Genomic DNA, 24,520 nt, shown 5'->3' with positions numbered 1-24,520 from the left:
ATTCTTAGGGAAATGGATGGATCTGGAGAATATCATCCTGAGTAAGGTAAGCCAATCACAAAAGAACAGGCTTATATTTAAGACCCTTGCCAACCCCAGCAGATTTGGATGATTTCGTGCCTATAACAGTCCAACACAATATCCAGAACATTAGTCATTTTAGCCATAATTCTCTACTTTGATGATGATGATGATGATGATTATGATGATGATAAGTTTTACAGCACAAGCCAAGCTCTTCTGTAGGTTTTCCTCTTTTTGTTGCTTGGCACCATTTTTATTTTTACTTCATACGTCTTGCCTCACCTTGAATACTGGCTTTTATTCTCTGCCTGTTCCTTTTGTGGGATGAAGAAAAATCGATGGGACCAATGAGGAGGGAGATGCCATTGAGCTGAATGAAGAAGGAAGGCCCGTGCAGACATCTAGAACACGCCTCCCTGTCTGTGACTGTAGCTGCTGTGGCATCCCCAAGCGATACATCATTGCTGTCATGAGCGGCCTGGGATTCTGCATTTCCTTTGGGATTCGATGCAACCTTGGAGTGGCCATTGTGGAAATGGTCAACAATAGCACTGTGTATGTGGATGGGAAACCAGAAATTCAGGTCAGTATTGAGCTATAGCAAGAGGGTGTGTGTGTGTGTGTGTGTGTGTGTGTGAGAGAGAGAGAGAGAGAGAGAGAGAGAGAGAGAGAGAGAGAGAGAGAGAGAGAGAGAGAGAGAGAGAGAGAGAGAGAGAGAGAGAGAGAGAGAGAGAGAGAGAGATAGTTGTGAAAAAGCCAACAGAGCAATTCATTGATTGATGTAAGAAACACATGGAGTGACAACCCCATTGTGGGTCTAGGATATGGTGCTAGGGATAGAAAGCTTACTAACACCAACTGGGACCTTGGACCAGGAGACATACAGCATAAATGACAAACTGGTGTGCCAGCTGCTATGGCTGTACTAAATTCTTGGGCTCCTCTAGGAGTGGGTATTCCATGATTTTGGTATTCTGACTTTCTAGAGGAAGTGATGACTGAATCAGACAGAGATTTGGTGGGACAGGAAGAAAAATGTTTGGAAAAAAAAGGAGCATTGTATGCAAAGAGCTGTAAGGGAATCAGACAAGACAGACAAACCATAATTTGTTAGGAACATAAGACCCTCACTTTTTTTGTGCTATGAACTCCCTTGATCCCTATGAACAACTTGGTGTGCACCTTTGGCCAAAGGTAATGTTTGAAATTCTTAGTATAATGGAAAAAAGGATTTTACAGAGAGGCAATTATATGAAAATGTAGAACATATTTACAAGTCAAATTTATGATATAGAAACCTGGGCTTCCTTACTAGTATATCAGATGGCAAAACCTAACAAAGTGCCTGAAATTGCTACAATTTTAAGATCAAAGTATATACAATAGCTTGAGATCATGGCAACAACTATAATGTAATTTGAATGTGTTTCTGGTTTTTCCCTCATGACACAGTGGTGGGACTGATAGATATCACCATGTTTGTAAACTATGCTTATATTTGCAGACATTCTAATTTTCAATCACCAGGTAATAAAGAAAAAAAATACTGACTTTTCTATGACTTTATTAGAACACTCTACTGCAACTTTGCAAAATTGCCCATTGAGATGGAATTTCAGGGTAATTGAGTGTTTGAGAAATGTGAACCAAAGCAACTCATCCAAGAGCATTCTGTTCCCAGAGATTATGCAAATCAATGAATTGTTTTGCCAAGTATTTTCATGAAACTCTTAATAAAATACTATATATTAAGTTTAAAAAAAAATCCCAACTTTTCTCCATCCAAGTTCTCAGAAACAGGATTCCTCCACAGATCCCAGGATGATCACCACTTAGTGGGAAGAGGCTTGTAGACGTGTGATGAGCACTGGGACTCACTTAGGGTCTCGCATTGGGCTGGCTTTGTCATATGGAAGCATGAAGTTATTTAATAAACTGTTTCATGGATGCTGGAATCATAAATCTAGTTCACTTTTCACCTAGGCTTCATAAATTATGAGATGAATAAATAAAAGTGTGTCCATGTGGACCATCCCATAACTGGTTCACTGAACTGAGCTCAGACTTGGAACTGACTGTGGTAGAGACTGTTCACCTATGCTTCTCTAGATGCCTGGGTTTGGATGCATGCTTAGATCCAGGTTTCCCATGTCAGCGTTGGGGAAGCCATGGATGTTGTGCTTACAGGGTTTCATAAGAAGACATTGTGTGACATGAAGCCCGGTCTGTTCCTGAGTGCTGGGTGACTCTGAGGCGGGGACATGGGGAACTATTTCCTCAGCTGACCACATGGTAGTCTTCTGATGTCACATCTGTTAGTGTCACCTAGAACAGTCCCTGCCAAGGACTGCCTTGGGGAAATTTGATGTCAGTTCATGAAAAAGAGGTCTGTAGCTGGCATGCAGGCTTTCCCCCGTTCTTTCTAAGAGATTGTTCTGTTGGAGGGAAACAGCACCATGGAGACGCTTCAGTCTGCTTTCAATGCCTCTGCTGAGTCTGGCTGAGAAAGATAGCTTGTTTAGTCTGGGGGATGGTGGTGAAGGAAGGAGGTGAGACAGAGGGAGAGGACATTCGATGCCTTTAAAATAGAGACTATGGGTGGGGTTTCAGATGTGCCTCACATGTATTCTTTCAGCCTTTTGTGAGCAAGGCTAGCTGATGAGAACTTGCCTGCAGAGGCACAAGTCAAAAAGAGACGGTGTTTGCATTTGTTTGTTGCCCGAAAAGACAATGGTTCAACAGAGTCTTATTTACGGCATGTAAAAAAAGATGTAGAACCTTCACAGGACCAAGGGCCTCTCCTCCCATTGAGGTTTTATTTTATTTTATTTTTATTTTTTATTTTTTGGAGGGGAAACTGGGAAAGGAGACATCATATGACATGTAAATAAAGAAAATATCTAATAAAAAAAGACGTTTTGATAAAGTGAAGGACCAGTGCTCGAGCATGCTCTCCAGTTCCTGTGATTTTTGCTTAGAGGGTCTGATTAAGATCTAAAATATGCTTTATATCATTCTGTCTGGTGCCAGGGTAGGAGTTTAGGAACTAGGTATGGTGGCTTATGCCTGTAATCCTAGCACTCAGAAGACCGAGGCAGGGGAGCAGGACAGAGTTCAGGCTAGCTTTAGCTAAATAGTGAACTCAAAGACAAACTAGGTTACATAGCAAGACCTTGTCTTGAAAACTAGCCAAAGAAGAGAGAGAAATAAAAGGGAAAACACAAACCTAAAACAATACCTCCTTTTTTTTTTTTTTTTTTTTTTTTTTTTTTTTTTTTTTTGAGACAGGGTTTTTCTGTATAGCCCTGGCTGTCCTGGAACTCACTCTGTAGACCAGGCTGGCCTCGAACTCAGAAATCTGCCTGCCTCTGCCTCCCAACTGCTGGGATTAAAGGCATGTGCTACCACTGCCCAGCAAATAGTACCTCCTTAATAAGAAGAATAAAAAACTCACCCAAACCAACTGAATGACAAATGTACATGTTCTAACAAGCCAAACTAATTTACTGCATACTGCTCCTCTCTTATCCACACAGAACAAGTTGGGTATCAGCTGAGTGTGACCAACAGGATGACAGGGCTCTGGATGGCTGGCATTTCTGTTTCTGTGTTTTGCTTCATGGGAAAGCATAGTTATTTTATGCTGAGATAGTTTTTGGAAGCCTCATTTGAGGAGCTGGATAAGTACCATGAACAGAAGAGACCTATGTGCCATGCTTCCTGTAAGTGGTGCGAGGGATGATTTAGCTGATGTGTGGATAGTCACGTTTTTAGCTTAATGCCATGAGTTACTATTGGGTTACAGCTCTGGAAAAGCATGTGCCTAGCATAGGTGAAGCCCTGCATTTGCCCTTGGCACTCCTCCCCCGACACTGATAAGTTAAAGTATTGGTGTCCCTTAGTAGCTGGCATATGGTAAGCAAAAAGCAACTGGAGGATGAGAAATTTTGCAACGATTTCTTACTATTCACGAGTCTTGCAGGGTTTCAGTGATGGACTTTAGGATCCTCCAGGTTTGCTTTTAAACATCACTGCTCATTGGCTCTGAGGCCTGGAAAAGGTGTCCTTGTATCCTGGCCAGGGATGGCTGGTTGCAAGGAATAGAAGTTCAGTGAGAGCGACTCAGACTAATAAGAGGATTGCAGAAGACTCAAGTGGAATCTCATGAAAGTGAAGAACAGACAGCAGGTTGGGTGGGGAAGTTTGTGTGGAAGATCAATCCATCTTGTGGGTAGAGAACTGAGGTCCAGAATACCCTCTACCAAGCTGGAAATGCATCTGTATGAGTTCTCGAGAGAGGAACAGAGTCCCTATGGGGGATAGAGACTCTGCTTTATCCCAGTGGACCTGGAGAATACGTTGCTAAGGTTTCTAGCTTGTTGGCATCACAGGCTCTCTCATCTGCTTCTTCTTGTCTGCTCCATCTTCCTATGTCTCCTGATGGACTGCTTTTTGTCTTTTATCATGGCTTCTTCCTGCCCCCATGACTAAATCCTGTGATCCCGTGGCTCAGCTCCCTATTCTAGTGTCCACTGGCTGTGGTAGACAGAGGGGGAGTATGGCTAGGGAAACATAATTCTCTCGAAAGGAGGCTGAACGGGACAATACAGAGCAGCACGTCTAGCAATCTTTTGGTAACCCTTCTGGCCTTGATTGTAATGGAAAGAAGAGGACTTTTGCAGATCAAACAAGAGCACTTCTGTTAAGCACCATACAAGGTTCCTTTTCTATTATTTCCTTTAAGCCCCTATATAAGCTTCCTAAGACAGTATCACCAGCAGCTTGGTATCTTAACCCTTGGCCTTCTCCCTTTTAAGGTCACCTGTCTTTTGATAAAGGGTTCAACTGTCTAACTCTGAATATCTCATTTTGAGACCTTCGGCCTTTTCACATTGGCAAAGACATGTTTTCTAAATAAAGGAGTATTTTCAGTGTCTTGGTATGGGTCGATAAAGTACTCTACCTCCAAGCTGTATTTCTTACCATTATCTTTATTGGAGACAGGGTCTCACTAAGTTGTCCAGGCTAGCCTTGAATTTACTCTGTAGATTGAGTAGGCCTTGAACTTGATCCTCCTGCTTCCATCTTCTGAGTAGTTGTGACTACAGGCCTATGCCAGCTGGTCCAACTGAGAGCAACCCTCTTGGTAAACATTTCTCATAGGCTGTAAGTGCAGTGCCAATTTCTAAATCTTTTTTTTTTTTTTTTTGGTTTTTCGAGACAGGGTTTCTCTGTAGCCCTGGCTGTCCTGGAACTCACTCTGTAGACCAGGCTGGCCTCGAACTCAGAAGTTCGCCTGCCTCTGCCTCCCAAGTGCTGGAATTAAAGGTGTATGCCACCACTGCCCAGCCAATTTCTAAATTTTATTCACTAGCCGGATGAACATATTTTACCCTTTGATTAGTAATTCTCCATTTCCCTCCTCCCAGTCCCTGAAAAATCACCATGCCCTCCTGAATTCTATTAATTTGACTATTTCAGATACTTCATATAAGAAGGAACATACAGCATTGCTCTTTCTATGGCTGGCTTATTTCCCTTGACATCTGTGTTCTAATCCCATCCTGGACGTTGAATGTTATATAGTGTCTTTCTTTTCATTGAACATACATGCCACACTGTTCAAGTTCATTTGTCAGTGGGCATCCAGGTTGCTTCCACGAGAATGTGAGAGTACAGATGTCCTTGAAATTCTGATATCTTTTGGATAAATACTCCAAAGCATAAATGTTGAGCCTTTTAAAGCTAAACTCTTAGCTCTGTGAGGGAATTCTATATTGTTTTCATGAATGTTTGAGCCATTCTACATTCCCATCAGCAGCATAAAACATTCCAGTTTCTCCACATTCTCACCAATTCTCTTCCTCCTCTTTCTATAAGTGTAAGCACACGCACACACACACACACACACACACACACACGCATGCACATGTACATACATACACACATGCTCTTGCACACGAATGCATGAGCACAAACCCACACACATGCATGCACACACACATGCATGCACATACACATGCATGCATACACATACCCACACACCTGTGGGAGAATATACATGCCATCCTGACAGATATGATGAACTGATTCTGTTTCCCTGAAGGTAAGTGATCTTTCTAATTTTCCCAGTGGTTATCTGTATGGCTATCGGCCATTCACTTGTCTTTTTATTTTTATTTTTTTTTCTCATTCGCTGTCTTATTTGGTGACTTTTTGTTCAAGCTGTCATTTCATGCTTATTACCCAGTGGAGCTCAGGTGATGCCCAAAGTCACTTCTCAGCAGGTCTCGGTTCTTTCAAAGATGACAGAAGCATCATCTGCTCAGAGAGAAAAGGGTAAGGACAGGATGCTGCTGCTGACAGCAGCTGCATGAGGAAGCTAGAACGAGCTTTGTCTTAGTTAAGAACTCAGCCAGGCATGGCAGTGCATACCTCTAATCCTAATACTCAGGGGGCTGAGGCTGGGGGAATCGCAAGTTTGGGGCCAGCCTGGGTTACTCACTGAGACCCTATCTCTAAACAATAACAAAAGAGGGTTTGTTTGTTCCTTACTTATCCAGAGAATTAAATCTAGGGCCTCACATGAGCAAGGGAGTCACTCTACCACTGAGTTATCTCCCTAGCAAAATACATTTGATCATACAATGACAACTTTTATTTTTTTTCTATTTTGGAGATAGAGCAGAGGGCCTTCTTAATGCAAGGTGAGTGCTTTAACTACTAGACTATGTTTGTAGTTCTTTTTAAAAAAGTAAAAAGAATGAAAAGAAAAAGGCTTGAAAGTTCTAAAACTATAGTTACCTTTAGGCTGTCACTGTACTATACTGATGTCTGAGCAACCCAGGAAACCGCAGACTAAGTCCAGAGCTTGCTTGCTTTCTTTCTTTCCTTCCTCCTTTCTTTCTTTCTTTCTTTCTTTCTTTCTTTCTCTCTCTCTCTCTCTCTCTCTCTCTCTCTCTCTCTCTCTCTCTCTCTCTCTCTTTCTTTCTTTCTTTCTTTCTTTCTTTTTTCTTCACAACCAGTTTTATTTTCTTCTGAGCACACATGGCTGTTTTGGAATATCACATTTTACACATATATGGTATGTGTCTGTATACTTAAATTTGTACTCCTCTTCCCTCTCACCTGAAGGTAAATTTGTCAGACCAGACACCCCTTTGGTCCATGTAACCACTGCTACAACCCAAGTATTCAAGGTGTGTTCCAGAAGTTTATCAGAAGTGGGAGGAGCTTATGAAGTTGTCACGCAGTGACACATGGTATCAGCTGTTCCCTAAGCACAATTGCATCTGCTTCTTGTTTCCAGATAGCGCAGTTTAACTGGGATCCAGAGACGGTGGGCCTTATCCATGGTTCTTTTTTCTGGGGTTATATTGTGACACAAATTCCTGGTGGCTTCATTTCAAACAAGTTTGCTGCTAACAGGTAAGAGTGATGGACGTGACAAATCCTGCTCAGGTTATCCTGGGGCCTTGTGCCTTTATTCAGTCTGTGTATCTGTTCTCAGGGTAGGGGTGCACAGTGGAGGGACACAGGAGCCACACAGGCAGATGCAATTCGGAGGTATTGATTCCTCATGGTGCTGTTTGTTTTTAAGAGTCTCTCTGGATTTGCTTGTTCCTCCCCACCTCCGACGCAATTTACCTTGTAGTTCACTAAGTGATGTTGTAAAACCAATAATTATTTATGAGTCTGGGGAAATAGTTGGTGACTCCTCACTGGCAAAGGGGGGAACAAAACCATTGACTCACTTCCCTTTTAGGGGCTTGGTTTCCTCATCTGAGAAATGAAACAGTAGGTTAAGTTGTGGTTTGGAGCAGTGACGGTTGGTACTCCTCTGTATTTACACCAATATCACCAGCACAAGACAAGCACTGTCATGTGAAAACTGATGACTTGCCCTTAGACCATGGGATGCTTCCAATGTTCTTCAATGACCTATCACTTGTCTGAGGAGCTAATTCTTCAGAACAGAGCAGACTGTCACTAAAAGAAGTGAGTTTTCTGTCACTATCAGTATTTGATGAGGAGAGTGTTCACTTGAGGGAGATGCTATAGTCTAGATCATATTGCAGAAAAGCAAGCCTAATATCCAGGTCCTTCTCAGGATATTTGTCATGAGACAGTGTGTGAGTCAACTCCATAAAAGAGATCAAAGTTTGCAAGGCAGTTTTTTTTTTTTCTCTAATCTCTGAAATCACAACTTACATGGTTGTAAAATCAGCATAGTGGTTTACCAATGGGAATTTTATTTGAAAAAGAGAGGAACAGAAGGGAATGTAATTAAAGAGAATAAAGACAAAAAAAAGAGAATAAAGACATCAAAATATAAGAATATATGGCCTACCAGAGTAAGTGTTGGTTTTGAAAATTGGTCTTATTTATATGTCTGCATGTAAGTATGAAATAAGTATGTCTGGGCTGTAATATGAAATACAGACACACATACATACACACATCCTACATGTGTGTGTAGTGTGCACATGTGCATGCGCACACTTGCAAGTACAGGTGCATGTGTGTAGGGGCCTGAGGTTGATGTCAAAAGCCTTCTCTAATCACACACCATGACCTTATTTTTTTTTTTTGAGACAGGGTTTCTCACTGAACCTAGAGCTGATTGAACTAGACTATGTGTCCAGAAAATCCCAGAGATTCATCCTCATCTCTCCTGGGCTGGACTTACAGGTTTACACTGTGGTTGGCTTCTTATGTGGGTTCTGCAGGAATGAATCCAGGCCTTCATGCCTACCTGGAAAACACTATCCTGACTGAAGCGCCACCTTCCAAGCTTAACATGAAATGTATTTTTTAAGGGTCAAGATCAGGATGCTTGGAAGCCACTGTCATAGGGCCTAAATATATGTAAGCATGGCTGTCTTTACATATGTTTCTTGTCTGGCTTGTTTCTTTTGCTTTCCACTGTTACTCGTTCCAAGGTCACAAGCTGCTTCTTGGAGTATCAGTATTCTCTTCTGGTATGTTGAGAGGAGAGTGGAAAGCAGGAGGCACAATCCCAAACATGCAGAAGTCACAAATAGGAAAGGTCACTTGGCCGATACAGGTTGGATGTGGGTATACCTGGAGTTCCCCTTAGTACAATTGTCTTGTGGACAATTGTCTCGTGGCCTTCTAGGGCATTGTACAGGTTGGACATCACTGGGCTTCCATGAATGTGACCATAAATGGTCCATGGACTGGGAGTTGAAAATCAAAACAACTCAGGAGTCTAGCTGGTGACACAGAGGATTCTAGCATACTGTCTATTTCTCTGAATTAATTTCTCTTAATTTCCATCATGATCTTTCATGAAGGTTTAGGCTATTTTCTGATGTCTAACTGAAGTATTTTAGCCAATGTCATCCTGGATAATAATCCAGTGCTTTGGTCCCCTAGGGTCTTTGGAGCCGCCATCTTCTTGACATCAACTCTGAATATGTTCATTCCTTCTGCGGCCAGGGTGCATTATGGCTGTGTCATGTGTGTGAGGATTTTGCAGGGTCTGGTGGAGGTAGGAGAGACACTTTTTTTTTTTTTTACAATTAAGAGTATAGTCAAGTGATTATTTTATTTATAGCGGTGCAGACCTGTTATCTCAGTTACTGAAGAAGCTGAGAAAAGGGGATCTCAAGTTTCAAGATTTCCTGAAGCTTAGTGAGGTCCCATTGCAAAATAAAACTCAAAAGGGGCTAAGGTTGTAATAGTGTTAGAATACTTGTCTAGCACATGTAAAGCCCCATGTTCAGTGCTGAGTTACCCTTCATAAGAAGAAAAGAAAGAAATCTATACTGTTGTTGAGAAACCAATCCAACTTTAGTTCTCTATGGAAGGACATATGCTCTGTACTTTCACAGCCCCTAACATGGCAGAAAGAATGATTTTTGTAGCTGTGACAACCAAGGTTAAGACCAAGCCTTAAAAAACTGGAGCCTCAGATTCTGTGTCCAGAAATGAGGAGACAAATAGGTTGATTGTGGAAGTCACTTCCTACACATTAGTCTTTAATAAGGTAAAAAATGGATATAAGACATCCTTTTCATTCTCCATAGTCCTTATATTTGAACTATAATTTTGAACACCAGGATCGCTAATGAGTCAAAATTAGTTACATTATGTGGTTCAATGTCTTCAAAAATCTGTTTGAGTGTCAGTAATAGTCCCACACACAGCAGGCACTCATTTCTCATGATTCTGTAGGATGGGGAGACCAAGACCTGTGCTGCCAAGATGTTCAGTGACCAATGAGGGCCTGCTTCCTGGTTCTAGACTGATGGTCATCTCTGTGTTCTCCTCCCATAGGGAGCAACAGTTCTTCCAGAGTTTCTCCCATAAGAGCACAAATTCCATTCATGAGGCCTCCTCTATCTCTGTGCCCTTGTTAACCAGCAATGCCCATAGTCAAACACCATCATACTAGGGATTTAATTCGAACATAAAAAAATTGAGAGGAACATAGGCTTTGTATTTGGCAAAGTATACAAATTATATTTTTGTATTGTAGTCTTGTGAGGCAGCAATATTTGCATTTTAAACACAAAAAGAAATTGGAACAAGAGGTAACTGTTAATGTTTAATCTTTCTGCCAGGGTGTGACCTACCCCGCCTGCCATGGGATGTGGAGTAAGTGGGCTCCTCCCCTGGAGAGAAGCCGTCTAGCCACGACTTCTTTCTGTGGTAAGTGTGTTAGAATCATAAGTTGTTTATGGAATGTTTTTGGCTTCAAGTAACTGAGAAGTCTACCAAGAATCTTCAAAAGAACTTTTTTCCCCACCTGACAAAATTCCTAAAGAGAGCAGTTGATAGTGTTGGGTCTATCAATCACTGAGCTGTCCCATGCCATAGATGTGTTCAATTCCTGGGACTGTCTTCCAGAAGTTGTCCTCTGACTTCCACCCCTGTTCCATGACTCATATGCACATAAAATAAATATTTTTAGAGATAGAAGAGATGGGTTTCTCAAGCTCTGCCTTCCTCTTAATTTTACAAGGAAAATACACAAAATTGTATTTTTCATGAGCAAAAATACAATGCCTTGTTTAAGGTTGTAAAGACCCTCGGCCATGGAGCTGAGCTGAGACCACTTGGCTCATGATATGGAACTTTCCTTACTACACTTAACTACCACATTCAAATTATTGCTGACTTAACTGTGGGCATTATAGCCCACATCAAAAATGAAGTGGCATGCATTCATTCTTCTTACCAGTGTCTATGACTACCCCAAGGGGTGATTTGACTTCAATTCTCGGGTCTCTGAACTTTACCTTGCCCAGGTTGCCTCATCTCAAGTGATCTCTTCTATGTATGGCTTGGAGGAATCAATGACTGGAAGGGTTTATCTCATTATGGACCAGTGAGAGAAACCAGAACCAGCCATACAGATATAAGATTCATTTACAATGCATTTTTATTTGCAAATGTTTATTACAGAGGAAGAGGCCCAGGAGGGCAAAAGTACCTTAGTTTACACAAGTTACGATATGGTAAGGCAGTGAGGATTAGAACTTAGGTGTCTCTGACTAATGGTTCTAATAGAAGACCATTATTGTTGCATTATTGTGAAATTATAAAAAGTTTTTCAAAACTAGTTAGGCTTTTAAAAGAATCATTTGCTATAAAAAAAAGCTATAGTTGTATTAAATGTTTAGAATACTTTTTAGTCAAATGTTCTGAGGGAATGTTCTTGTAAAATTTTTAAATTTACTTTTACTTAAAAATTAATTTTTGACTTTCTTAAAAAAGAGTTAAAATATACTATTGGATAAATGTTTTGCCTGCCTGTGTCTGTGTGCCATGTGTGTTCCAAGTGCTTGAAGAGGCCAGAGGAGAGGGCATCGAATCCCCTGGAACTGGAGTTACAAAGGGTTGTCATCAGCCATGGGTGTGCTTACTCACTATGTAAAGATTGGGTCACTGAATGCCAATGACTATTATAGTTTAGGTGACCATTGGATGACAGTGGGTAACCATTGGACTACAGAAGTGACCATTGGACTACAGTAGTGACCATTGGACTATAATAGGTGACCATTGGACTACAGTAGTGACCATTGGACTACAGTAGTGACCATTGGACTATAGTAGTGACCATTGGACTACAATAGGTGACCATTGGACTGCAATAGTGACCATTGGACTATATAGTAGGTGACCATTGGACTATGGTAGGTGACCATTGGACTCAGGATCCTCACCAAAGGAATCAAAGCCCCTTTCTTTGTACAGTTGGTTTGTGAAGTCTCTGAATTCTCATTTCACTGTCTCCATGAACCAATATTGTATCAGCATGACCCCATATGTCAGATTTTTTTTTATTCATAAAGAATTCTTAAAGATGTTAATGTTTTTCTCTTAAAGCCTCCTTAGTATTCTCTGACACAATTCAGCCGGCTTCTTCAGTTATGAAGATGGTTTTCATATTAAAAAACTGTTCAAATCAAATTAATATGTCTGTGGGAACTGGATCTTTGGAGATTTTTTTTTTTTTTGAGATGGGTTTGGCTATGTAGCCCAGGACAGTCTTCAGCACATAATATTCCTGCCTCTGCTTTCCTAGTGTTGTGATTACAAGGTATGCACCACTACACCTAGGAATCTGATTTGTTTGTTTGTTTATTTATTTAGCATGAGAGAAAGAGAGGAGGGAGGGGAGAGGGAGAGAGAGAGAGTATGTATGCATGCCAGGTCATCTATAGATGTTCTATCCTTCTACCATATGGGTTCAGGGGATTGAATTCAGGTTGTTGGGCTTGGTGGTAGTTGCCTTTATCTGCTGAGCCAGATATTGGTCCAATCTGTCTAATTTTTTAAAGCTATCATGTCTTTCCTAAGATAAGCTGATTTGAACTTCCTTATCAAAGGGATAAATCCTTTTTATCCCTTATTTAGTATGAATGTTTTCATATTTTCTTTTTAAAATTATTTAGTTTATATGTATGGGTATTTTGTCTGCACCTATGTCTATATACCACGTGCAGGTCTAGCATGTATGGAGGCCAGGAGACAGCAGTGGATTACTGTCTGGAGTTATCGATGGTTGTGAGCTACCATGTTTGTGCTAGGAATTGAACCAGGGCTCTCTGGAGAGGTAGCCAATGCACCTGACCTCTGATCTATCTCTCTAGCCCCATTCATTCTTTTTCTTATTTTCTCTATATCTTCTTTAAATCATCATTAGCACTATAAAATATTCCCTGGGAGTTTAGTAGGAGATATGGTCTGTGTGCCTGTTTTGTGCCTAGTTTGACAGAGTGTATGACTGTGATGTTTTTTAGCTTCTTGTTTGTCCTCTTGATTGCCAGAGTGTATCTTCACCCTACAAAAGTTATAACAAACCCCAGAAGATGTCAGACTGCCCCACTGATGGTGGGTGGTGTGACCCTTGGCCTTACTTTCTACAACAGGTAGTTAGCAAGACCTTTCATTTTGACTTGCCAGCAAAATGAGAGTGATGAGCAGCCACTCCTGGCTCTCAGAGTGATTTTATAGCCCTGATTTAAAAATGGCTTGACTCAAAGAAAGCTGCCTGGTCAAGGTTGCAAGCCTTATTATGTTTCCCAGATAAGGTGTGGCTTCATTTCAAGGAATAGTTGAGGGACAAATGTCACTAGAAAGAAATTTAAGCTTGAAGTTAATCCATTCTTAGTCTCAAAAAATATTGGAGTCAGGAAAGACTCAAAAAGCCATGGGTCACAGCCTATTGTTTTAGAGTTGAGGAAACGGGGGGCGGGGGGAGAGATAGAATGACATGACAAATGAGAGCAGAGTCAGGAGTCTCTCTCATTCAAGGTCATCTTTATTTCTTCTCCTCAGCACACCACTCTCTGCCAGCTTTGGCTACCCTCAGTGGTTAACGCATGGGTGCGGATGTCCACTCTGCTTTCTGGGGTAGTCTGAGGGCTGAGCATCCCATTTGGAACAAGCTCAAGGGTCTGTGAGTGCAGGTGGGAGATGATGTTTGAGCTGTGGCTAAAGAGGAGGGAGAGTCTGATAGGCAGGGGAAGCAGTGTGGGTCAGTTACAGTTTCTCCAGGGAAAGAATGCTTTAAAAAAAAAAAAAAAAGATTTACAGGCTGGAGAGATGTCTCAGTGGTTAAGAGCACTGACTGCTCTTCTGAAGGTCCTGCGTTCAAATCCCAGCAACTACATGGTGGCTCAAAACTATCCATAATGAGATCTGACGCCCTCTCCAGGAGTGTCTGAAGACAGCTACAGTGTACTTACATATAATAAATAAATAATTAAATAAATAAATCTTTTTTTAAAAAAAGATTTACTTATTTTATGTATGTGAGTACACTGTAGCTGTCTTCAGACACAGCAGAAGAGGGCATCAGATCCCATTACAGATGGTTGTGAGCCACCATGTGGTTGCTGGGAATTGAACTTAAGACCTTTGGAACAGCAGTCAGTGCTCTTAACTGCTGATCCATCTTTCCAGCACCAAGACTGCTTCTTACAGTTGGGGATTATTGGCATTTGATGGTGAAGGAGGCAGGGTTGCAAAACCACAGAGTAAGAACTTCTCTGGGGTCTTACACTCTTGTCACCATAGGCAACTCATGATTTCCAAACTCGTTTTTTTCTTATAAACTGAGGGCTAACAGTTGTATCTCCCTCATCAGGTTGAAAGAAGCTGAATACAAATTAAAGGTTCAGAATGCTTGGCCCAATCCTTAGCATGCAGTATGTATAGTAACTGATCATTCTTTGTGATTTTCTTTGTCTCCACGACACCTTTGCTTCATGGGAACTTGGCCTTCCTGCTCCCTGGGGCAGAAGGCTACCTTGTGTGTGTACACACAGAGTGAGAAAAAGAGAAAGACAGAGAAAGATAGATAGAAAGAGAAGGAAGGAAAAATTTCTTTGCTAATGTCTGATTTGGAGTGCTTGCTTTATAGCTGCGAAGAATTCTGACCTTTAAAATACATGTGCTTCAGGACTGGGGTTGTAGCTCACTTGAGAGAGTCCTTGCCTGGTTTGCAGAAAGACCTGGGTTCTATCCCAATACCATCTAAGAACAGATGTGGTGACACATCACCTGATAGGTGGAGACAGAAAAATCAATAGTTCAAAGTCATACGTGATGAATTCAAGGCCATCAATAGCCTTGAAATGTGTGCTTTTGCTATTCTGTACACAATAAAAGCATTAGCAGTTGGCACTCATGTGGCCATTTCCAGCTTACAGAGCATCCTGGAACACACATCATAGTTTACCTTATACTATCCAGGAGGCAGAGACTTCATTCCTATCTTATCTCTGAATGAGTCTTCCTACTTCCTCATATCGCACAGTCACATTTCAGGACCCAGGCTGCACCCGTCTTAGAGATAAGACCAAGCTTAGGCAGGTGTGATATTTTCCTATTTTCCCAGCGCTTCACCCACTTCCTAAAGATCTGTCTTAGTGTTGGATTTGGGGAATGGACTTTCCATTCGTGTTGCTTGCTTTTCTTAAGGAGCAGCTTCTCATTCACGATCGGGGAGTCGGGGAGGAGGGGTGGGGGGTGTCTCAGAGAAGGACTTTTCCATTCAATTAGCAATTACTGGAAATTTACAGGGCTTTAGTTTCCCTAGCAGATGTCCAGGAGCTGCAGCAGATAGAGAAACCAGGTGACCACCTCAAGTCCCCACTATCTTCTCCGGACAAGACAGATATCTTCACACAAGTCCACAAAGTTTAGTATTTACAAAGCAAGAAACGTCAAAGGACAAAATCACCGAGGTCTAAATTTAAAGATCTCAACTGGCTTTTTTTTTCTTTCTAGAACCATCAACAGTTCACTTCCTATGACAGAATGATTGTTGCAAAAGGCCCAAGTGGGAGAGATTAGCTCATGGGCAGAAACTAAGGGAAAAAAAAGCAGATAGATCATTTTAGTGACTACTTGTGCATGGCAGCAAGGCAAAGACCCAGGACAAAAGAAAAAGAGCCAGTTGCATCATGTGACCCTTCTAATGTAAGGATCAAGGCTGGGATACTCAGAAGTCTGTTGTCACACTTAAGGAAACTAGTCTGGCTAGTTTTTCCTGGCTTCTTAAAAGAAATCTGCTAAACAGCTTAGCTTTGCCTTGGTGATGTAGAACCCTGGAAGTAGTGACTCCATTTTGATTTTTACTTTGGTCTGTTTGGACCCAGTATAAGAATCCCCATTGCCTAAAACATTAGTCTCCTATAGTTGTTATTCAGTAGAAATGATCTTTAAAATGTACCTATTTAGGAAGTGGATGGAGACAGTTGTCCTGCCAACCTGGAATCCAACTGCTTTCTGAGTGGTGTGTGTGTGTGTGTGTGTGTGTGTGTGTGTGTGTGTGTGTGTTCTTTTATTTAAGAAAAGACTACAAAGGCATCTAGGTGAGGTCCTGGGAGCTCTGAAAGCAGGTTCTATGTTTCTTTTGTTGCTGTCTTTAGCATCAAACATTGCCTGGGTACATTAAAATTGTTCTTTTATACTTTTCTCATTTCTGGATTCTGTTTGTTCAAGAAATTCTAAACTGTGGTGCCCAAACAAACTTTGTCAAATCCCTGGATGTGTGTCTCAGTGAAGTTAAAAAGCATCCTGAAGACATTTCTCTTGTGGTTGCTCTGTTTTAAGGCATGCTTGAGGGCTGGGGTAGATAGCTCAGTTGCAGAAATGTGGCAATAACATTCATTGGGAATCCCAGAGTGTTGTCATGGAGACATCTGACTTGGACTTTATCACACACACTCCTAACAAGGCTTGAATAATGATTGGCCGGTGTCCCTCAATTTTTTCTGCTTGCAGGTTCCTATGCTGGGGCAGTCGTTGCTATGCCCCTTGCGGGAGTATTGGTGCAGTACATTGGCTGGGCCTCTGTGTTTTACATTTATGGTGAGTGGTTTGGTTTCATGACTTCATGTGTTGATGCATGGAGACATATAAGAGCATGCTTAAGGGCTGAGTGTGTGAAAATAGAAATACAAAACGCAGTTCATTATACAAATGGAAGCCTGTTTGTGATCAACTTAATGCTTATATTAAACTTGGCATTTTGAAAAGAAGAATATTGCCTTTTGTTAGGTCTCAATGAACATGATGAAAATCAACAAGATACTTCTCAATGAACATATTAAAAAATGTAACAGCCTAGACAGGAAGCCATTGATGAGAACACTCAAACATTGTGACGGGGATGCTGAGTTATAACTTTCCACAGTTGGTGGCTTCTGGTGGTGTGTGTGTGGGTGGGGGGGAAGGACTCAGTTTTCTTTCTTTCTTTTTTTTTAAGGTATGCTTTTTGCTTTTTTTAAAAAAGATTTATTTTATTTATATGAGTACACTGTAGCTGTTTTCAGACACACCAGAAGAAGGCATCAGATCCCATTTCAGATAGTTGTAAGCCACTATATGGTTGCTGGGAATTGAACTCAGGACCTCTGGAAGAGCAGTCAGTGCTCTTAACCACTGAGCCATCTCTCTAGACCAGACTCAGTTTTCTTTACTGGGCTGGCCACTGGGAATTTGATTGTGCTCCAGGGAGAATATGGACAATGCAAATAGGACTTGAGAGATTTTCTTTTGTTTGTTTTTGCTTGTTTATTTCTTCTTGGGTGGGGGTGGTCACAAGGATGGGGAGGCAGAGGCAGACCTGGGAGGACTGGGAAGTGTGATCAGGGTGAATTATGTGAAATTCCCAAATAAACAATACAAATATTTTGGAAAAACCCAGACAGTTATAGAGATGGAAGACATGCCGCTGAGCCTTTTGGTTGTTTGTCTGCAGGTATGTTTGGGATTATTTGGTACATGTTTTGGCTGCTGCAGGCTTATGAGTGCCCAGCAGCTCACCCAACAATATCCAATGCAGAAAAGACCTACATAGAGACAAGCATAGGAGAAGGGGCCAACTTGGCCAGTCTGAGCGTAAGTACAGATGGAATGGAAGGTAGGCTCTGATCTCTTTCCCATATGTGTTTTTCTCCATGACTGTACTACCTGCAAAAGCTACAGCTGGCAGAGGAATGATCCATGCAAAGATAAGAGGGAAGTTCAGTTCATCACAGTTCAGTAGCTGGTGTGGGTTTCAACTTCTAAAGTTGGTCACTGGGCTGTTTATTTTAGAAATATTTAAGTACAGTACACTTTTGGAAAAAAGCTCCTGGTAACAATGATCTCAATCCCATGTGCATAGTAACACTTAAGGCATGATGACATTGAAACTCTTTTGCAAAAATACGTGTGACTTCTACTGTGAAGATGTGTTCTATAGCTTAAGGGTCTAGGATCTGTTGTGGTCTCAGTCATACAGATAGTGTAGAGGTTACCTGGCTATTAAGTACATATGACATCTTCATAAGGATGGTCTGTGGAGGGATAATCTGGGAGATTCAGGTGAGGTCTGGCCCTACAGATAGCAAAAGTCACCATGTTATTAACTATATCTACTCCCAGCCTTCTGGATGGGAAACAAGAGACCAGTCTGCATGCTTAACATGCCTGGTTTCTCTAGTGCTTATTTGAGCACAAAGACCTCATGCTCTTTATGCCTTCTTACAGAAGTAAGATGTCAGTGACTTTACTTAAAATATCATGGTCTTTTTTTTTTTTTTTTTTTTTTTTTTTTACTCCCTAGAAATTCAACACTCCATGGAGAAGGTTTTTCACATCCTTGCCTGTCTATGCCATCATTGTGGCAAACTTCTGTAGAAGCTGGACCTTCTATTTGCTCTTAATAAGTCAGCCTGCTTACTTCGAAGAGGTCTTTGGCTTTGCAATAAGTAAGGTAAATGCACAAATGCTTCCAATGTTCTTGAACATTAACTGTCTTGATCCAACTGAGAATAATTTTGTGTGATGAAATAATTAAAATGGCTATCATCATTCATAACAGTTCTATGACACTTATCATACCAAAGGTCATACAATAGTCTATTTAATTTCTTCTTAGTAAGGATCAAAGATGTATTAATCTGCTTCTAAAAACCATAACTCTATCTAGTCTGAGAGTGTTTTTGAAGCTAATTCAAACATTGAATATTAGTTCAAAGGTAAAAAGATTCATTCAATAGCGTGAATTTTTCTCTTTATAAACTATTCATTGTTATTGCATGCAGTTTTATGCTCTACCTGCCTTTGCTCCAGGAAGTGACTGCGCTACCAGCCCCCTCTCAATTTCCCTTGAATCCTCAGATAAAAGACACACATACACACAGTTGTTCATTTTCAACTTGCCTTCTTGGCACAATTGCTGGGGAATATTATCATCTCCCACCTGGAAAAGCATGCTCTTATCAGTTTCTTAATTTTCTCCCATCTGCCCTAAACTTCAGTTGCTAAACTTTCCTGACCACCTGCCTGTAGGAGTGGCCACTGCCCCTCCTGAGACCTCCTCTTTCCAAAGCATGTCAAACTCCCTCTCCCCTTCCTTGCATCCCCTTTTCCTCCCATGACTTGGAAGTCCCACCTATACATCCCTCCCAGCAAGTGGCCAATGCTTTCTTTACTGGCAGATCAAGAACCAATTGGAGAACAAGACCTTAACACCAGAACTGCCCCCTACACATTGTGGACTAGCCAGATGGCTCATTGGTAAAGGTGCTTATGATCAAGTCTGATTACTCGTGTTTGGTTCCCAGGACTCAGATGGTAGAAGGAATGAATCAATTCCTGTAAGCTGTCTTCTGACCTTAACATGTGTGCTATGACCAGATCCCCTCACCCCATATAAATAAACGCAACAACCTGTTCCTTAGGTGGCAGAAAGAACACTGAGGCTAAGTTTCAGACCAGCCCTTTTTCCATGGTGGTGAATGTAGCAGTAGCAATGGTTGCTTATGACAGTTTAGAAAGCATCTACCTCAATGCCCCCAGCCATTGTCATTAGGTTGTCTGTGACTCAGGGAGGTTTTGATAATGAAACAAACTAATCATTATGAGAAAAAAAATTCCTTTCTTCAAGAGAAAGAGTGCAGCCAGGCAAAGGTAGATGCCTGACTAGCTTCAGGCTTGATAGCAAGCAGAGGTTGGAAGAGCCAGAATAGTCTGTATACTGGTACCTTTGTGATGAGTAAGAGTTGTCTCTGACCCCAGGGAGCTTTCAGTCTGGTGGGGAAGGCAGTTGGTTCATACACAAAATCACTCTACCGTTCATTGCTCAATGGTTAGTTCAGACCTCCTGGAATCCCACATTAGATGATTAAACTTGGTAATGGCCATGGGGCTATGTAGCAGGGGTAAGTGAAGACTTGTAAAGACCTCTCAGAAGAATGCAAGGGGGCTCTTTGTTTCTTTTCCTTCCAGGTGGGTCTCTTGTCAGCTGTCCCACACATGGTGATGACAATTGTGGTACCCATCGGAGGACAACTGGCTGATTACTTAAGAAGCCGAAAGATTTTGACTACAACTGCTGTCAGAAAAATCATGAATTGTGGAGGTACCATATATGCCAGGAGGTTCAAGTGGTTTCTGTAGAATTAGAGCAAACAGAACTGTACCTTTACTGTTACTGTAACACTCCCTATACTGCAGGAGTAGCTATAAAATCATTTGGGAAATGGATTGTAGTAGAGGAACAGATGTAAGTCATTTTTGCCATGAAAATCTGAAGCTCTGGTTCCAAAGCTGGTCCCCAGAAGGGTGTAATGTCTGGACTTAAGTTTTAATCTCTGTCCTCATATATAGTCCCCAGGCAAGCACCTACCATTGAGTTAGTATATACCAAGTACAAATTAAAGAATTATTTGTGTGAAGATGGTGTGTGTGTGTGTGTGTGTGTGTGTCCATGTATGGAGGTAAGGGGTCAATGTTGAGAATCTTTCTTTATCATTCATCAGCTCTGTGTTAAGACCGTAGTTTTAGAATGGAAAGATGGTAATGAATAAAGTGCTTGCCATAGCAGTGTGAGAGCGATAGTTCAGATCCGTATCACTCATATACAAATATCTGGGTAGGTATGTCTGCTTGGCAGAGCATCTCTAAGGCAAGATGGCAAGCTAGACTAACTGAATTGTGGGCTCTGTGTCCAGTGAGACAGCCTGCCTCAGTAAGTATAGAGTGAGCATGGAAGACAGTATCAACCTCTGGGCTCCACATGCCTGTGCACATGCATGTACCCATTAACATGTGAACACAGAGATGTGCATGCACACCACGCATAAATCATATAGACAAGTGTCAAAAGGAGTGTAACTTTGTAAGCTGGGTGTTGTGAAACACTCAGGAGTTGGAAGCAGAAGAGAAACCTGGTCAGCTTAGGCTACATTGCCCCAGAGAACTGAGTGCTGGGGGTTTGTTTAGTGAGCTTAATAATGTACAAATTCATGGGAGAGGTGAAATGCAAATAAAAATGATAAAGCATTATTGACAAGTTCTAGAAAATGAGAGAAAAGGAAGATGAGAAAGAGGAGGAAGGTGCTTTTGCCAGTTGAGGATGAGGATGCTGTGAACCCACAGGAAGTGGCTAGAGGGCTGTGTTCCTGCTGCACAGAAGCCTGTGTTGAGGATTGGGTGGAAAGCAGAGGTGAGGCTGGCAGTGAGGGATCTAGAGGAGTGAGAGGGGCTGCCATTAGATGGTATTAGTGATGCGTGGCCCTTGGCAAACAGAGAGTCTCACTGAGCATGTCGTTTAGAGAGACTGTATGGCCAATGCCTCAGAAGTCAAAGAAGGAAGGCCACCAATCCTGTTAAGTGATACAGGTGATGGAACCAAGAACTAAGACCAAGGCAGAGATGGGAAAAGCAGGAGTGAGATCTGATAGTAACATCTATGGCTGAGCATGTGCAATTTTATATGGAAATCAAGGATTCAAGAAAGTGTGCAATGGTTCTGAAGTTTCTGCTTGGCTGTCTGTGACCACATGTACACCTATGTGCACTTCAGTGCCTTGAATACCCAACTTCCTTTCCTCCTCCACTGTTCCTTCAGACCATCTGGCTCTGCTTTTTAACATGAGGGGATGAAGAGATAGTCCAAGGTTACGTGAGTTGTGATTTTGAGGCAGAATCTGATGTCAGGCCTTTCTGACTCTGTAGTCTAAGCCCTAAACATGGGTAGGCTGCTGACTGACCTAAAGAAAGGGAGAAGGAAGTTGGAACAGTGGTTTGCTTTGGGACTTTTGGGAGTGTAAAGAAGAGGAACAAACATTCAATTGATCCTGTTGACTTGGAAGCAACTATAGGACCATTGTCTGGAGATATGTGGACTCAGCAGCTGGTTTCCAGAGTGAAGCCTCCACTCTAATTATCCCCCACCCTCTGTGTATTGCAAGTGGTATTTATGACATCTTTCTGTGTGCTGTTAGATGAATGCTCTCTCTCCTTCCCTCTCTCCCTCCCTCCTTCCCTCCACCCCATGGGAATACATGTCTTCATAATTTTCTCATTTTTCTTTTTGTTGTGCTGGAATCATTTATTCTGGATGAGAAGAACTGAGAGTACATTCCCCTGCTAGGCTTTCTGTGCAAGTGTCTCATGTTGTTATCAGAGGCCTGAAGACTGGGGTGAGGTAGTGAAGGGGAGGAAGGTTGACTTTGCTTCGCTAGCAGTGAGGCGTGGCTTTGTTTGTTTGTTTATTCTTCCCCTTCCCCCACTAGAGATAGAGCCTAGACTCTTGTGCAAGACACTTAAGCATTCTACCACTGAGCTATCACCAGCCATCTTTTCATTAAAAGGGTCTCTCGTCTCTTCTCTTCTCTTCTCTTCTCTTCTCTTCTCTTCTCTTCTCTTCTCTTCTCTTCTCTTCCTTCTTCCTCCTTCTACCTCATTCCTTTTTGTTTCTTTCTTTGTTTCTTTGTTTCTTTGTTTCTTTCTTTCTTCCTTCCTTCCTTCTTTCCTTCCTTCCTTCCTTCCTTCCTTCCTTCCTGTCTGTGTCTCTTTCTTTCTGTCTTTCTCTCTCTCGCTTTCTTTCTTTCTTTCTTTCTTTCTTTCTTTCTTTCTTTCTTCCTTCCTTCCTTCCTTCCTTCCTTCCTGTCTGTCTGTCTGTCTCTCTTTCTTTCTGTCTCTCTCTCTCTGTCTCTCTCTCTCTCCTTCCTTCTTTCTTTCTCTCTCTCTCCTTCTTTCTTTCTTTCTTTCTTTCTTTCTTTCTTTCTTTCTTTCTTTCTTTCTTTCTTTCTTTCTGAGACAGAGGCTCACCATGTGGCTCTAGCTGGCCTGGTATTCACTATGTAGACCAAGTCTCTGTCTTCCAAGTACTGGAATCACCTTGGTTCCATTTTTAAAATTGAAGTAGAATTTCCCTATTGGGTAGGCTTACTTTAAACTCATTATATAGCCCAGGCTGTCCTTAAATCTGTGATCATTCTAACTTGGTCTCAGTATCCAGGCCTGAGCCACCACATCTGACTGTGAGCTCATCTATCTCAAAGGATAACTATAGCTATTTGGTTTGGGAAGAAGATATGAGAGGAGTGTTGTCATGTAGGAGACTACAACCTACATAGTCAAAGGGGTCGTTGACTATATATACTATATATACCACTCAGATTAGCAGGACTAACTACCAAAGTATTAACCGCACACATCCCTCATCCCAGGGCCATCACCGAACCTACTAGGACTGTTTGTTGTTTAAGGTACACCAGGTAGAAAGTTCACAGAACACCTAAGCAATAGCATAGTCACACAGTCATGACCATCAAGGAATATTGTACATGCCATGCTAGGATGTATGCACTAAAAACTGGGGTTTACAGACATGAGTGAGTGTCATGTGCCAAGTCAATAGCTTTGGTGGGTGGACAGAAACATGACACTTCTTCTTCTGTTTCTATTTGCAGGCTTTGGCATGGAGGCAACCTTGCTCCTGGTGGTTGGATTTTCCCATACCAAAGGAGTGGCTATCTCCTTCCTGGTGCTTGCTGTAGGATTTAGTGGCTTTGCTATTTCAGGTAAAGCATCCTCTGGGTTTCTGAGTCATGTGTGTAGATTCACTAAGTCTGAGAAGGAAGGACAGACAAGGAAATTAGAACATGTTCATGTAATAGCCCAAGGAACAGATCCATTGTACAGAGCTTCATCATGTGAGGCAACATGAGATCCACCAGGGATGAGCTCAGAGGCCACACCACACAAGCTGGGATTGTCCATCCTAACTCTACCACGGCAAGGTACATGAATACAGCTGATTTCCCTGAGGCATAAGCAGAACACAGGCATGTGTCCCAGGCTAGCCCCAAGTCACCTTACCTGACAGACTCTCTTGCTGCTGGAGGACTGCTAATTATAGCTCAAATGGCTGTGCCATTTGACACGTGGTCACAAGCACTGGTAGTGCTTAGAGAAGTTTCTATAGTTTTCAATGAGTTTTTGTTTACTTTATTATTTTATTTTATAAGCAAGAAGGTGCAGGTCTGGGGTGGGGTGGGAGTCATTTAGAACAAGTAGAAATGATGATGATGATGATGGTGGTGGTGGTGGTGGTGATGATATGGTGGCAATGATGATGGTGGTGGTGGTGATGGTGGTGATGATGATGATGATGATGATGATGATGATGATATCAATGATGGTGGTGGTGGTGATGATGATGATGATG

At 41.8% G+C, this 24,520-nt stretch overlaps 1 protein-coding gene across 1 annotated transcript in view; it reads left to right on the top strand.

Annotated features, from left to right (window-relative positions):
• Slc17a8 (solute carrier family 17 member 8) overlaps positions 1-24,520 on the top strand; it is a 50,437-nt gene that overhangs the window by 16,632 nt on the left and 9,285 nt on the right. The window contains exons 2-10 of the mRNA XM_031349259.1: positions 355-607; positions 7,334-7,452; positions 9,424-9,538; positions 10,614-10,701; positions 16,795-16,881; positions 17,774-17,913; positions 18,623-18,772; positions 20,290-20,422; positions 23,763-23,873. Of these exons, the coding sequence (XP_031205119.1) occupies positions 355-607; positions 7,334-7,452; positions 9,424-9,538; positions 10,614-10,701; positions 16,795-16,881; positions 17,774-17,913; positions 18,623-18,772; positions 20,290-20,422; positions 23,763-23,873 (1,196 nt within the window). The remainder of the gene's footprint in view (positions 1-354; positions 608-7,333; positions 7,453-9,423; positions 9,539-10,613; positions 10,702-16,794; positions 16,882-17,773; positions 17,914-18,622; positions 18,773-20,289; positions 20,423-23,762; positions 23,874-24,520) is intronic.

Source organism: Mastomys coucha, unplaced genomic scaffold, assembly GCF_008632895.1.
Source record: "Mastomys coucha isolate ucsf_1 unplaced genomic scaffold, UCSF_Mcou_1 pScaffold4, whole genome shotgun sequence".
In the NCBI taxonomy this organism is placed as follows: domain Eukaryota; kingdom Metazoa; phylum Chordata; class Mammalia; order Rodentia; family Muridae; genus Mastomys; species Mastomys coucha.
This window is presented reverse-complemented; position numbering and strand designations above follow the sequence as displayed.